Source organism: Hemicordylus capensis, chromosome 6 (genome assembly GCF_027244095.1).
Source record: "Hemicordylus capensis ecotype Gifberg chromosome 6, rHemCap1.1.pri, whole genome shotgun sequence".
NCBI classification, from domain to species: Eukaryota; Metazoa; Chordata; class Lepidosauria; order Squamata; family Cordylidae; genus Hemicordylus; species Hemicordylus capensis.
Window position 1 is genome coordinate 117,263,223 of NC_069662.1, and position 14,395 is coordinate 117,277,617.

Genomic DNA, 14,395 nt, shown 5'->3' on the forward strand with positions numbered 1-14,395 from the left:
AGGAGGAGGGATGGAGCTGCTGAGCAAGCGCCTTGCACACTCCCGCCGCTCAGAGTGCACTTGCAGCTGCAGGAAAAAGTCCAGCATGTGGGGGTGGAAGGGCGGGGGGGCTAAAGAGTGGATCACGGCCCTGAGGTAAGAAACCCGCAAACTGCAACTCTAGATGTGCAAAGCTTGCCTGGAGGAGTAAAAGCTTAGGGTAGGGCGGGGCGGGGGCAGAGGAGGGAGGCTTGCTGATGACTAGGCATTCCTTGCAGTCCTCGTTTTGCTCCTGGTGTGAAGTCAGATGAATAGTGAGTGGTTTCCCCCCGAAAAGTTAAGAGGCAGGGGAGGGGGAAGGTAGACGTGAAACCTTCCAGCGTCTAACGAGGGGCAACGCTTGAAGCATCAGATCGGTCGTTGCTAAATCAGTCAACTGTCAAAAAAAAAAAACCCAAACCCCACCTGAAGGAGCCAACCAATAAGGAAGAAAAGTTCTAGAGTTTGGGAAAGCTCAAGTTGGGCCAAGGAGCATTGGTGGAAGTTTGCTTGTCGATGCGCGCATGTTTCTTAAGTCACAGCAGCACAGAGCAGGGAAAGGGTTACTCTGAAAAGCCTTTCTGGAAGTTGGAGACATGCAAAAACAGAGCCTCCCCACTTTACTGCTTCTTGCAGTTGTATTTTTGGTATTTTCTCTTTGATGTTGAACTGTAGTTAACCAATTTTTTAGAACGGATATACGGAGCAATGTCAAACAAATGATTTATTTTGTGAAGTTATTTCTGATCAGCGTGAATTATGCAAAAGGGGGGGGGGGACAGGCAGACTGTGTTCATATATAGATGCTACAGCAGTTTTAAGAATTTCCAAATAAAAAGTATAGAGAAAACTATTGCATATTCCAAAGAGGTCTCGGAAATGCTGGTGAACTGAGGAAGATGCTTATTTCATTGCCATTATATAATTCAGTGAAATGTGATCTGTTCAAACGGAGCAAACAAGCAGTTTAATTAAATCTTTTAAAAGCAGTGGTATTTCCTGTTAATCTAGGTTTAGGCCTTGCTAAAAAGATCCACAACGTTATATTGGAATACACTACAATATACTCTCTTAAGCAAAAAGAGATGCATTATGGCTAAAACAAGTATTCTTTTATAGGTGAAAATACTTGTCTATTATGAAGGAAGACACTATTATTCATTTCTGGTAGTATTACTATAGCGTTCAAACACACAATTATCATTTACTTTCTCTGTTAAGTGATAATTGTGTGTGCAATTGTGTTTTATACACAAGTGTGCATGATGCTGCTGGGGGGAAAACCCCAAGTATTATTTTAAAATAAGAACTTTTAAATGTTTCTTTCAAAGGGTATGTTGCGCCAAGCATGTTTTCAGTATGCATGAAGGAAGAAGTATCTTATTTTCTTAGGTATAGAAGATAAAGTTTTAAGATACAATTTTCTTTTTTGCTTTATCAAAGGATATAGAACAGAAATCATTTTGGACAGTTGATTACCTGTACAAAATAATGGAAACAAACTTGGGAAATTACTTACCTGTTTTCTCAGCTAGAGTTTATATTTGTCATAAAAGACAAAATGAGAACTATTGTTACAAACAGAGAAATAGGGAAAAAACTAAGGAGTAAATAAATGTAAAAATGACTCCAGAAGTGGGAAACTTAAGAATTCTTGGTACCTTTTTAGAAATCAATGTACTGGAATAAAAACTAGGACCACAATTATTATTATTTTTAAATGAATCAAATCAACATCTGCTATTTAAGTAAAAGGAAAAGCTTACATACAAAATGATTTATTTTGAGATGTGACAATACAAACACTTTGGATGTATTAAACAGTAAACATCAAATATTCAATATTTTAGGTATTTCACTAGTATTTGATATAGAAAAAATGTTGGAAAAGAGAAAGTGACAGCTGTCTAGACTGAACAAGAAGTACATACTACTATGTAACAATACAAAACAAACTTTAAGCTAACAGTAATACACATGAACTGCTTTAAGAAACTCTGAAAAAGTTTACCCCAAACCTTACATTTGCTTCACTTCAGGCTCCTCAGGCTGAAATAACTAAATCACGGACTCATGAATAAATAAGTGGCACTGCACTGCAGGGAGAGAGAGGGCTTTAGGCTCAGTGTACTGAGTATAAGCAGACTCTAACATGTAAAGTGCACAGTTGCTTCAAATTAACAGTAATGAGCACAGATACATAATTTTAAAGTAAACAAAAATATTTCAGTACATATTTCACCCTCTCTGATTTAGGCAGTATTCCTGTTGGATGTCTTTCGTTCACTTTATGGCAACAATTACAGCAGCTTTAATTACATTTTCCAACAGTTGACATCAGTGATTGAGACTAGATATTATTGTGCAGTGTGACAACATGAACTCCAAGACACTCTGATGTTTTATCTTGTGTAAAAGCTGACGAAAACAACAAAACAGTGGTTCAAAGAAGTTGCCTCTTCTCCCCAACTCGTCCTGAAAACACATTTACTTGATTTGAATGGGGCTTATTTCCAAGTAAATGCATTCTGGATGGAGTGCCGGAGAAGTCAAAGCATACACAAATGTATCTATGGAGGTAACCAGCTAGTTACTTTAAATATACTTCAAATAAGCAGTAAACTTCCATCCGGTCCCACAGAAGTTTATTTCTGTTGCTGGCTAAAATGATCCCTTCTTTCATAATTCTGATTGCTATATTTCTATATGAAATGTTACTTTTAAAAATTAGTTTTAAAAAGTATCTACAAACACATGCTGTTGGCGGGCCTTGACACACCCACACCAGATACTATTGCCTGTGGCCTGAGTTCAGCACAGAGTTAGGCGTGCCCTACACCTATTGGATTCAGTCGGTTTAAGCATGCCTAACTCTGCACTGGATTGTGACCTGCTGCAATGGCTATAGAACCTCACCCAAGGTTTCCTTTTAGGTGAAAAGTTACTCTTTCAGTGTGCTTGCTAGAAAAGCCTTTTGGTCACCTATTCTTCTGTATTCGTTATGACTTGATAATCATTTGGTTTCTATAATACACTAGAATAGTGTCACTATCATCATACTAGAACGACAGCTGTATTGTAAATTAAAATGCCAGATGATAGCACATTTTGTAAATTTCCAGATGTCAGATATTCCAATATATTGGTAAGCATTCTCTTTGCTCCTTACAGTAAGCTCTGTAGAATCATGACAAGAAATCTCATTTATTCAGGTGTCTAGCTACAGGCAGTATTTGTATTACTCAATAGTATAAGGGCTATAAATGTGTACATATTACAATGAATGAGTGAACAAACTGTTCTGAAAATGGAAAAGAGACGTGTTTTGGCAACTGGCAGGTGATACGTCTGTGTAACATGTAACGTTCAACCATGATAGAAACTATCTCTGTCATTTCAGCGGTGGCAATATACAAATGATATTTCAGGGTTCTTCAGGAACTGTGCTTCCTTTACGTCCGTGTGAACTGCTATCATCACTGCTGTGTCCAAGCCCTGAGGATGAACTGCAGAGAAGGGGGCGGGGGGAAAGAGAGAAAGAGAGGAAATTGGTTTTCACAACACACTCAAAGCCTGAGTAACAGAGGAGAACTTTAATTATCCCCAGTCACAAAAGAGAGACAGGAAATTTGGACTTTTAATTAGCCATTTGGAGTGCAGTTGGATATTTTTTTAGCGAGATAATTTAAACGCGAATAATTCAAGTCTGACTAAATGAAATTCACATAATCAGAATGCAGATAATTGAATTTCTACTGCATTCATTAATTCAGTGTGGAGGTGTATGTGAAGACTTCTATGATGAGCTGTCACAGCTCAATAAAATCTCAGTCAATTAATTTTTTCATTATCTTAGTATTGCATCAACAACAACAAAAAAGTGAAGTGTGTTTATTATCTTGTGTGCGTGTTTAGCAGAAAGTAAGGAAGTAACCTCTCAGAATCTGAATCTGCATAATTTTCTTCATTTTTCCTCTCTTCATGTTCCACAGGAAACCGTCGTTTCAAATTGGCAAACTCGTGGATCGCATCAGCAACAGAATATTTAGTACGTCCGGATACACATTCCTCAATATCGTCTGGACATAGCTGGGTTTGTATGAAGAGGTGAAGTCTACTGTCTGAAAGCAATACTGGACACTGGAGGATCCTTTTAAAAAAAAAAAAGCAAGCAGAAATTTGAACTGCTTTCCAAGATCATATTTGCAGTATTATCTCACTTCTAAATATTATCTTTAAGTTACACCTAATGCAGTTTTGAATGCAGTATAAATACTACATGATTGAGCATGTGCTATTTATTAAATTATTTTGAATTTTAGGTGAGTAAAAACATGAAGCTAATAGTTAAGAACATCTGTTATAAGAATAATTCCAAGGGCACTCCCCCCCTCCCAATTTAACCATCTGTTCTACCATGTGGATCAATTACTTTTTTTGACTGGGTTGAGGGAGCTGGTGGTGGGGATAACATCCTGTTATGGAAACTGGTTCACAATCAATAACCTTGTATACATTTTATTTTTAAAAAAACACATCAAAGTAAAAGGTACTATACAAAGTTTGCTATGCAAGTTCAAATGCCTGTGTAAAACAGAAATTATTTATCTGAACAAATACAAATGTTGGTATTTTGTGTGTGTGTATACACTACATGCCATGTACAATTATTATGTGACTTTGTTTTACCAAGGTTTGAAAAATAATTTTAGAAAATTGAGAGGAGGGAACCTCTCGTTTCATTTTTTAAAGTGCAGCATGTAATTTTAAAATGAAAAGTGTTCCATTCAGCATAAACATTTTAATACCATTAAATAAGCAGGTAGAATAAACTCTATTCAAAGTTAACAAATTTATCTTTTGTAGCTTTAAAAATCCAGAACTATCCTGTTTATACAACACCATCCATTCTGTAGTTATAAAATATATCCTTTCTAAATAGAGTTGCCATGCCCCGCCGCTCCGGAATTTCGGGTTTCAGCCGGATTTTAAGCATCTCAGACAGATTACTTAGCCCACCCAGATTTGCCTGGATTTCACCTTCCTTCCCTTTCTTTTTTTCTTTCTTTCTTTCAAGCTAAGCTCTAGCCCTTGTAGAAGCAGAGTTATGGAGCAAAACGTGCAGTCACTATTCTGCTCAAAATTATTTTCAAGCCAATTTACATAATATGCAAATTAGGCACCCAGATTTGGAAAGGCAGAATAATGCAACCCTATTTCTAATGCTATTCTAGAACCAGAATGAATTAGACACATTTATACAGGTAAATTGCTCCAGAGAGCCCAGCTACATCAGGCCCTAAACTAATACTTTAATATACCAACAAGCAAAACAGCTTAGGCATTGCTGTTTGAATTCATATTCATTGACTTAGTTCATGGTATCTAACCATCAATACTTCTTTAATCAAAATTCTAAAATCTACTTTTCCAGAGTAAAGAATTTCAGGACACAATTTATATTTGGCATGAAGTTATTGATACTTTCCTACAAGCGATGCCATCAATGTAATAGGAACAACTAAAGCTGCCACCACTCCAAAAATGGAGGTTAATATCAAAACAGTCTGGTCCTCTGTCTCAAAGAAACCACATTTAGACTAAACCTATTAAAAATGGGCAGTGTTTTTAAGTGTTACTTAAACTCTGTTAGAATCACATATTGTATATAGTATGAAGTGTCATTCGTTCCTCACAGCCTATCAGAACAATAAAGAGAGACAACACTGAAAATTTCTCCTACAATATTTGCAGCGAGGATGGTGAGGAGTGTATGATCTGAAGAGAAATGTCAAATTCTATACACCACGGGCAGAACTTAAACTAAGTAACTGAAATTAATGGGACTAACATTAATCATGACTAACATGCCTCATTTAATTCAATGGTGCTTAGTCATAACTAGCTTAGTCTGGATTCAGACCAGAATAATTTAGAAAGGTTAAGGAAGCCTGCATATGTATATTCTTATTCCTGGAAGTGTGGGAGAGGAGATGGGGCAAGAAAATAAGGAGCCGTGGGACAGAAACAGGGAGCTGTGCAAGACCCTGAAACCCAGCCCTCTAAAAGTCCTGCTTTGCCTACCCCACATACTGCCCCCTAATGTTTCCAGGCCTTTCACTACAACCAAGAAGAATAGTAACTTGCTTTCTCTTTTTACATGAAAATTACAATTGTGGGACAAATTATAGTTTTCAAGGAGAATGCAAACATGTGCATAGAATGTACACAACTATGCTTCTAATACATTATCCAGCCACATGCATGGAGAGCTGTCCTCAGGAATGAAATGCATAAAGAATCTCAGCATCCACAGGAGCTCTGGAGGTTGATGATTTGACTGGTTGACTTCGCCACTAAGGGCACACCTTGCAGGTAGCAACATTCACAAAACAATTGACTTTATCCTCTCTTAATTATGAGACTACCCTTTATACTCCCCCCCTCCCCCCCCACAACTACTATTACTGATTTTTATTTTTATTTTTGGCAGAATATAGGTGCTTTTCTTATCATCACATTTAAATCCATGTAAGTTATCTGATATTATTCAATAACCAAACGTAAGCATTTTAAATGGGAAAATGTCAATGGTCTTGCTAGGCTGCAATCCTATGAACACTTTCCTGGGACTACAAGCCATAAACATGCATAGGATTGTGCTGCATTTCTCCCATCAAAAGCAGTGGACTGTAACTAGATTGTGCCCTAATCCTGAACTCAGAAACATACTCAATTTGTTGCCAGAAGCAATGGTTTCCATGAATAAGCTTCAGTTTGAGAAATCATGACCCACACTGACTCCTGGTACACAGGATATCCTAAACAACAAATAAGGTAAGCAATCTAGCAAAAAGAATTCTGCAGAAAAAAATTAGATTAAGAACATGAATATACCCATCCTCCTTTAAAAAAAATGCATACATTTCACTAATTTTTCTTTTCTAATTTTGAGATCAACAAGACCATTAACATTTTACAGTGCTGGCATGGATATTTTTAACAGAGTCTTGTAAGAAAAGCCTTACTATTGAAAGCAGCATGCATACTGTACAGTTCTTTGCAGAGATTTTTTTTTTTTTTACTGTAGTGCCTTTAGTAGTTTGATTTTCAGCTAAAACCTAAGCAACTGTTCATGAGATTACACTATAGTTACTGCTATGTTGCTGTTTGAAATGTATTTTATTTTCCTTTATAAAATAATGGGTAATCTTTAAAATTGATTTTTGATGGTTTGAGGCATTGCACCGCAAAAGTAATGAGCACTAATGTCAATGATATTAGACAGAAATTCATTTTAGCTTTATTTCATGTCCAGTGCAATTCTGCTAAACCTTGAACTGCTGAAGCACTGTTATTAACTTGCTGGTAACCTAACACATGGGAACAGCAAACAAAAGTGATAAGAGTACAGGTTGATCAGTACCTCAAGGCTAATGTCCTTTACATACACACACACACACACACCCTGCAGCTATAATTTAATTTCCAGTTTTATTTTACATTGGACTCATTATTTTACAGTTATTCTCTTTTCTGCTTAATAGTGCCATCTGGAGGTTAAAAGACTGAAAAGACCAGAAAGAACAAATTAGAAAGATGCTCAAGAGTAACAAGAAACATAAACATGTGCCAGCCAACCTGTCAGTTGAAATATAGATGCCAGCCTTATGCAGAGTCAGATCATTAGTCCTTCTGGGTCAGTACTGTCAAATACAACTGACAGCAAGGCTCTTTCCCAGCCCTACCTGGAGATGCCAGGGATTGAACCTGGGACCTCTTGCGTGCAAAGTATGTGCTCTACCACTGAGCTATAGTTCTATCCTCTTTTCACTTACATGTGCCCTTAACCTTTTCAAATTCCTTTGCTAGGAACCTGACATCTGCCTTTTGTGCCAACAGATCCTATAACTTAGCAGAACAATTTTTTTCTGTTCTACCTTGTCCTTTGACATATTTCACATGGATTCTGATTTTGTTTCCAGTTGTCAAAAAGTTTCATAAGGTGATGATGAGCCACCAGGGGAACATTATAGGCAGCCTTCAAAATATGCAGCTGGTGTTATGCAGAGTTAGTCATGCTACTGACTCAAATGGGTTTAGCCATGACTAACTCTGCATTGGTTCAGGCTGTTACTAGTTTTTATCGCTAATCAAAACTTAGTTGTGATTACATGCCTTGAAGGAGCCCTCTCTTTATGCCCTTCCATAATCTATATTGATGCTGATGACAGATAGAATGTTCAGAAACATTCTAACTGCTGAGAGAGAATGGCACTCTCTTGCACAGAATGGCTGCAAACAAGAGTTTGCAAGAAAAGTGAAAAATAACTTTGGTTAAGAGGGGGGAACCCTCACACAACTCCTAGAGACAGAAAAGCAAATAGAATGGACAAGTCCGGGGAGTTCAGTGGGAGATGGTCCCAGAAGGAAGGGAAACTAAAAGGAACAAAGCCCAGAGGCAGTGTGGCTTTCAGCAACCCAAGTAGAGTAGGTGGAGACAGCCATCCGTTTTGCTCAAAGGACAGAGAAGACCAGTAGCTGATGAAAGAATAGTTTAAAAGAATCGATCCTTTACAACAGGGCTGACCAATTCGGGCCATTCTGCAGATGTAGGACTACAACTACCATCATCCCTAACTTGCGGCCAATGCAAGACTGGGAGGGACTCTTGACAGAGGCATGGCAGCTGCAGAAAGCAGGACAGAGTAATGGTCAGTAGTTTAAAAAGCAGAGAAGCTATTCTCGCGAGCAGCAGGAACAGGGCTAAGGGAGCCCCGGCCAGTTCCAGCTGCTTGTGTGCAGCAACGGGAGTCATGCAGCTCCTGGCGGTGAGCCCACAGCTTTAACTCTTGCGCCCAAAAAGCGGGTTAAATGGTCACATGTCACCGCAGCTCTGCGCTGCAACAACATACGAGTAGCCGCCCGACTGGGAGATGACAAGAAGCCTCCCAGCATCGGGAGGCTCCCCAAAAGGCACCACAAACTCACACGGTGCCTTATGGGACTCCTGGGGACCAGGAGGCCGCCGAACCCCAATGCCCCAACTGGCTCCATGACAGAGCCAGGAAGCTGCCTGGGTGGCCGATCCAGCTGCCCAGGGAGGGTCAAGCCCGCTCTCCCCACAAACCCCCTTTTGGCTCTACACACGGATCGTGTGCAGAGCCTTAGAGCATTGTGGGAATAACTGGTGGTGGAGGCAGGGCACGAAAGAAAGAAGCCAGTGGAGCGGCGAGCGGAGGCAGCACAGGACTGCTGGGCCCATCCTCCAAGGGTGTCCCCGGGGTGGGGAGGGGAGACTAGCTTGACCTGCCACAGCAGCACTGAGTGGAAAGCCACCACTACTGAGATTCTTTGTACTCTCAAGTGTATAGGACTCTCGTGGGGCCTGGCCTTGGAAAGCTTTAGACAGGACAGGAGATCGGTGGACTACGTGTCACAACATGGTCTGACCGATGGAAGGAAAGCACAGCCTAGACTGAGTTGCCCCAAGCAGGCTACCTTTGGGGCACAAGATACAATCCTGGCAGGCAGCAGCAACACTGACGCCAGCCTTTGCTTCACCTGACTTCCTTCTGTGGCAGAGGCGGAAGTACAGAGAACCACAACGGCTGTATCACCATTAAGGAAGGAGGGGAGGGGACGAATGGTTCAGGTAGGGTTTATAGAGGACATGTGACTATTTGGGGGACCAAATGCCCCCCCCCCATTTGTTGTGGTGTCCAAAGTTCTGGGGAGCAGCTGGAACGTTTTGTTCACTCGGAACCCTTTGCTCTCTTAAGCAGCAACGCTTCCTTGGTCTCCTTCCCCTGCCGGCAGCCTACCGACCATCCATCCAATGGGGAAGCCAGAGGGGAGGTTCTGCTTCAGTAGCAGGTTGCAGAGCCACGTGATGCAGGCACACAGATAGGGGGGCCCGACAAGTGCAGCTTGCTTCCTTGCATCCACCCAGAGACGCAAGTTTTGAGCGGTATAAAAAGAAGTTAAATAAATTGTGTTGTCAGTGATGGTGGCAGTGAGAAGTTAGCAGTCAGCTAACCAACTTTACTCAGCAGTCACGCCCTGCTAACTCATTAAAAAGGCACCTTTTAAAGTGGCGAATCTCTTCTATTTATCACGGAGAGGGCAACTGACCCTATCCAACCCTAGCACACCATTCCTTCAGTGGCTGATGCTAGGGGTGTGCACGGAACACACCATGGTGCACAATGCAATGTCACTATTTCTGACCCCGCTGGGCTACTGCGCATGTGAAAGCCCTGGGGCTATTATGGAGGCAGGCAGTTGCGCAATGACTTGAAACAGAGCATGGGCACTACTGCAGCACTATTCCATTGTTTCCAATAGAAGTAGTGGAACGCAAGTGCCTAAGTGCTGTTTCAAGTAGCTGCATAACTGCTTGCATCCATAATATCACCAGGAGGCTTTACAGATGGGGCTGTTACCCCGAATCTCCTCCGGAAGAGACACCAGCCAGACATACCCCGAGAAGTCCATTCAAGATCCTTGGAAGCAGTCCACACACAAATCGGGCTTTGTCTTCCGAATTCTAGCTTCTCTCTATGTATTTCCGGGGTTTTTTTTAGTGCTGGTTTTAAGGAGTTTTTCTGAAAAATTCGGGTGCAAACAGGGAGAGGCACTGACATAGAATCATTAACATGATAAGAGGGATACACTCTTTTAGGGATGCAGACATAGGCTTTAGAAATCCCTCCCCCACTGGCTAGAAGGAAAACAGGGAGGCATGCAATGTGAACCTGCACCAAAAGGAAACCCAAGCGCAGAGGGGAGGGGCTGCTTCCTTTAATGCTGTGAGTGTACTCTGCAGCGTGAAGCCATATGTGAATAACTCCCAGGGCTGCCTTTTGTGTGTACAGCAGCTCCAGCAGGTTGGAAACACAGAGGTTGCATAATGTGCCATTGACGGCCACTGTCAATACGCAAAGATTTAGATTTTTTTTTTTTTTTAAGGAAAAAGGTGAGAAAACCTCTCTTTTAAAACAAAAAAAATAAGAACAAGGGACCCTCAGCTCCAATGAATTTAAGATCACAAAGCAAGAAACACACAGGTGTGAAAGCAGAGGGAAAGGAAAAACCAAGAGACTAATAAAAGTAAACTGAACATGAGAGAAAAAATTCCACCTAAGAATACAACAGGATAGTTAAAAGACATTAAGAGGTAAATGATCCACATTAAGCAACTTTTCAGCATGCACTCTTAATTTACAAATTAGAGTTAATCCTCAAGAGCTTGATTTATGCTGCTATTCAACACTTTTAACAAGCAGTTTCAGTTATTGAACAGGGATATAATCTACTCAAGTATTTACAGTGCATTTCTTCTTTAAAAGGGAGGGAGTGTAAAGGTGTTAGGGCTCAGCTCTGCCTAGCTGCTATACTTTCCAGTACAGAAGCCTGTTCCAGTGGTGAGGGAGAAGACAAATCTGTACATGCTCAGAGGCACTTGACAGCTTCACATACAGTATCTGTGGGTCAGGACCTTGGCTAGCATTAAACTTGGGAGTATTTGCATGCAGGAGGCTTTTCATGATCCTAATCTTTGCCGGTACGCGAGACCATAAAAACGTGTCAATTCATCACAAGGTGTTCATAAGGCAGTCTCCAAGAGGTTTACTTTAAACCATTCAGAGAGGCTCAGCATGCGAGATGCAGAATGTGCTTCTCCTCCCACAGCTAAAGCAAGTATTTTTTAATAAAGGCAAAACATGTGGCTTGTCTTGCTTGGACAGAGGCCAAAATCTGGTTCTTTTCAAGATGATTTTATTAGGGATATTACACACTGTTCTGTTGGAGGAGAACATATGGCTGAGCCGCGCAACTTAATCCTAACTAAAGATTTCCTGTATCTTCTGTAACCCAATACAGTGACAGATGCACGCCTGCATGTGTGCAGAAGGTTAACACTCTGATTTTGTTTTCAACAAATTTACTCAGCCCATTTACATCATATCATGACAGAAGAAAGTGGGGGGAGGGAATCAAACCTACAGAAATAAGCAAGCACAGCCAGTCTTCTAGTGCCCTCTATTGAATGGCACAGGAATTCTCGGGAAATACAGGCTACTCTAACAGCGACTCCATTCCCCCTTATGTATGTATGTAAGTACATGTACACACACACACAGTTAAGTATATGCGTGCAAGTGTGAGTATATATAGGAAGCCCTTTCTATGAAATGATGTATGGCAATATAAAAAGCAGCACAAAGAAACTTCAAGTACATGCCAGGAAGACCTTCAAGCGATGTAGAATGTAATGGAAAAGAAATAGGCCCTGTTTAGGGTAGAATCTGTGTGAGTAGAATTTTGTTTGGAAAGCCCATCTTTCTGCCAGAAATGGCACCAAAGGTGATCAGTAAGAAGAAATACCAGTAAGAGTCTGCAAGATTTGCAGGAAGAGGGCAAGGAGATTCATTCCTTTGCTCCTATCCTCCCCACTGAGTTGTATTCAGACACAGTAAGATTGTTCACAATCTTGGAAGCAGGGCTCGGGAGGGCTGTGGGGGAAGGCAGGCCAGCTCCTGCCTCCCCGCCCAGACGAGTGGTGGCCATCACAGCTGCACGCCCACATGAGCACTGCTGTGGCTGAGTCTCGAGCTGGGATCAGGAGGAGGAAGTCCTCCTGTATCCTAGTGTGCCCCGCATGAGCAGCAGAGTGGCTGCTCTCAGTAGGTGTGGCCACTCTTTCCTCCCAGCTCGCTGCCCAAAATGTGGGTGGGCCAGGGGGGCAGGCCCAGTTACCTAGCAGCAATTACACAGATGATCTCAGTAAAATGCCAGGTAGAAAAGGTGAGCTACCCACAACTGGAGCAGCCAGGCAGCTCATGTTGTGAGGATGCCTTCAGTGACTAACATCCTAACCGACACTGTACATGTGCAGCCAAAAGATGCACATGTGCGGTGGATGTGCTTCTGCAGTGCAGTTGTTTGTGGGGGACAGCAAATTCATTTATCTTGATCTTCCCTTCCCCCAGAAGCACTATGTGCAGCACACAAATATGTCCCTGAGGATTGTGCAGCCCTCAGATATATGTCTGCACGTTGCGCAGAGCACTTCCAGGGGAAGAGGAGAGATGAATATCCCCCCACCCACCCGCACAAACATCTGCATTTCAGCAGCAGGATCATGTCCATTTTATACACACTTATTTGCGCTGCATATGTGCAGTGCTAGTTAAGATGTTGGCCAGTGAATTAATGCCACATTGGCTTCTTAAGCACAACCCAGACTCCAGACCCCGCTCCTTTGCATCCCTTGGCCTAAGAAAAACCCTATAGCAGGGCTGTGTTTAGAGCCCACCAGGGTATTGTATATATATAGATGGCCTTCATTATCCATGGGGGTTCCATTCTGACCTACAACAATGGATAATGAAACCACGGATAATGAGACTTTGAGTCAATGGGGGTTAGGTTCCTGAAGGTTAAAAAGAGGCTAAAAAAGTGGGAAGGGGTAGAAATAAGTGAAATAAAGTACTGTACCATGCTCTCCAGCGGTCCAGTAATACCCCCAACCCCTGATTCCTCCATTTTTCCATGAAAGATTGCAGGAATTTTTTTCCCTAAAGAGCCACAAAATGGTTCCATCCTGCAAAATGGTGGTTGGAAATGACATCGGAAGTCGTTTCTGGCCACCCAGGAACTACGGATAGATGAATTTTGCCTATTTTTAAAACTGCAGACAAGATTGGGTCTGCACTGCCTGACTGCGGATACATGAAACTGGGTGGCAGGGCTGCAGATAACGAGTAGCCAGCACCTGTGTCAAAGTTTAGCAAACACAGGAATGTACTCTCCTCTCTCCCACAGGCACATGGACTCAGCACTTAAATATACATATGAAGCCAGAGCCACAGATACCATCTCATAAGTGGAGTGACAGGCAGAGACATCACCTGCTCCTTTACAGTTTTCCTTTTACCAGCAGCTGGCTGAAAGTGATGGGAGTGGAGAGAGCAGTGCATGGATCAACAGGAGGATCCATTGCTCACCATGGAAGTTTGGGCACTGGGGAGGTGTACCTCCTAATTTAGGTGCACCTCCTAACCTCCCGTTTTGCTGATCCAGGGAAGAATAGGCATTTTTGCACTTGCCTTGCATTAAGGTCCTAGGTTCAATCCCCGACATCTCCAGGAAGGGCTGCCTGAAACCAGTGCCCGTAAGTGCAGAAAACACAGGAGAACCTGGTTACTCACGGGGTTTCCGTTCCTCGCCTACTACCACAAGTAATGAGGCATTACGGCTATGGGGTAAGCGGGGGTTAGGTTCCCAAGTGGAGGGGAAACAACAAAAAATGGATTTAAAAAAACCTTTAATGTGGCGTGCTCCGCAGGGTCTGCATGTGTCAAGGAATCCC

The 14,395-nt window shown here is 41.9% G+C and overlaps 1 protein-coding gene and 1 long non-coding RNA gene across 5 annotated transcripts in view; one reads left to right on the forward strand and one right to left on the reverse strand.

Annotated features, from left to right (window-relative positions):
* Positions 1 to 13: 13 nt before the first annotated feature.
* LOC128329308 (uncharacterized) lies at positions 14 to 4,673 on the forward strand. Its single transcript, XR_008309615.1, has 2 exons — positions 14 to 135; positions 4,011 to 4,673. It is a non-coding gene; the product is annotated as an uncharacterized LOC128329308 (long non-coding RNA).
* Positions 1,732 to 14,395, reverse strand: part of SNX10 (sorting nexin 10) — a 61,283-nt gene continuing 48,619 nt past the window's right edge. For all 4 annotated transcript variants that reach the window (XM_053260247.1, XM_053260244.1, XM_053260243.1 and 1 more), the window contains 2 exons: positions 3,953 to 4,168; positions 1,732 to 3,524 (listed from right to left, as the gene is read on the reverse strand). In XM_053260247.1, coding sequence (XP_053116222.1) covers positions 3,443 to 3,524; positions 3,953 to 4,168 — 298 coding nt within the window. In that variant the 3' untranslated portion in view covers positions 1,732 to 3,442. The remainder of the gene's footprint in view (positions 3,525 to 3,952; positions 4,169 to 14,395) is intronic.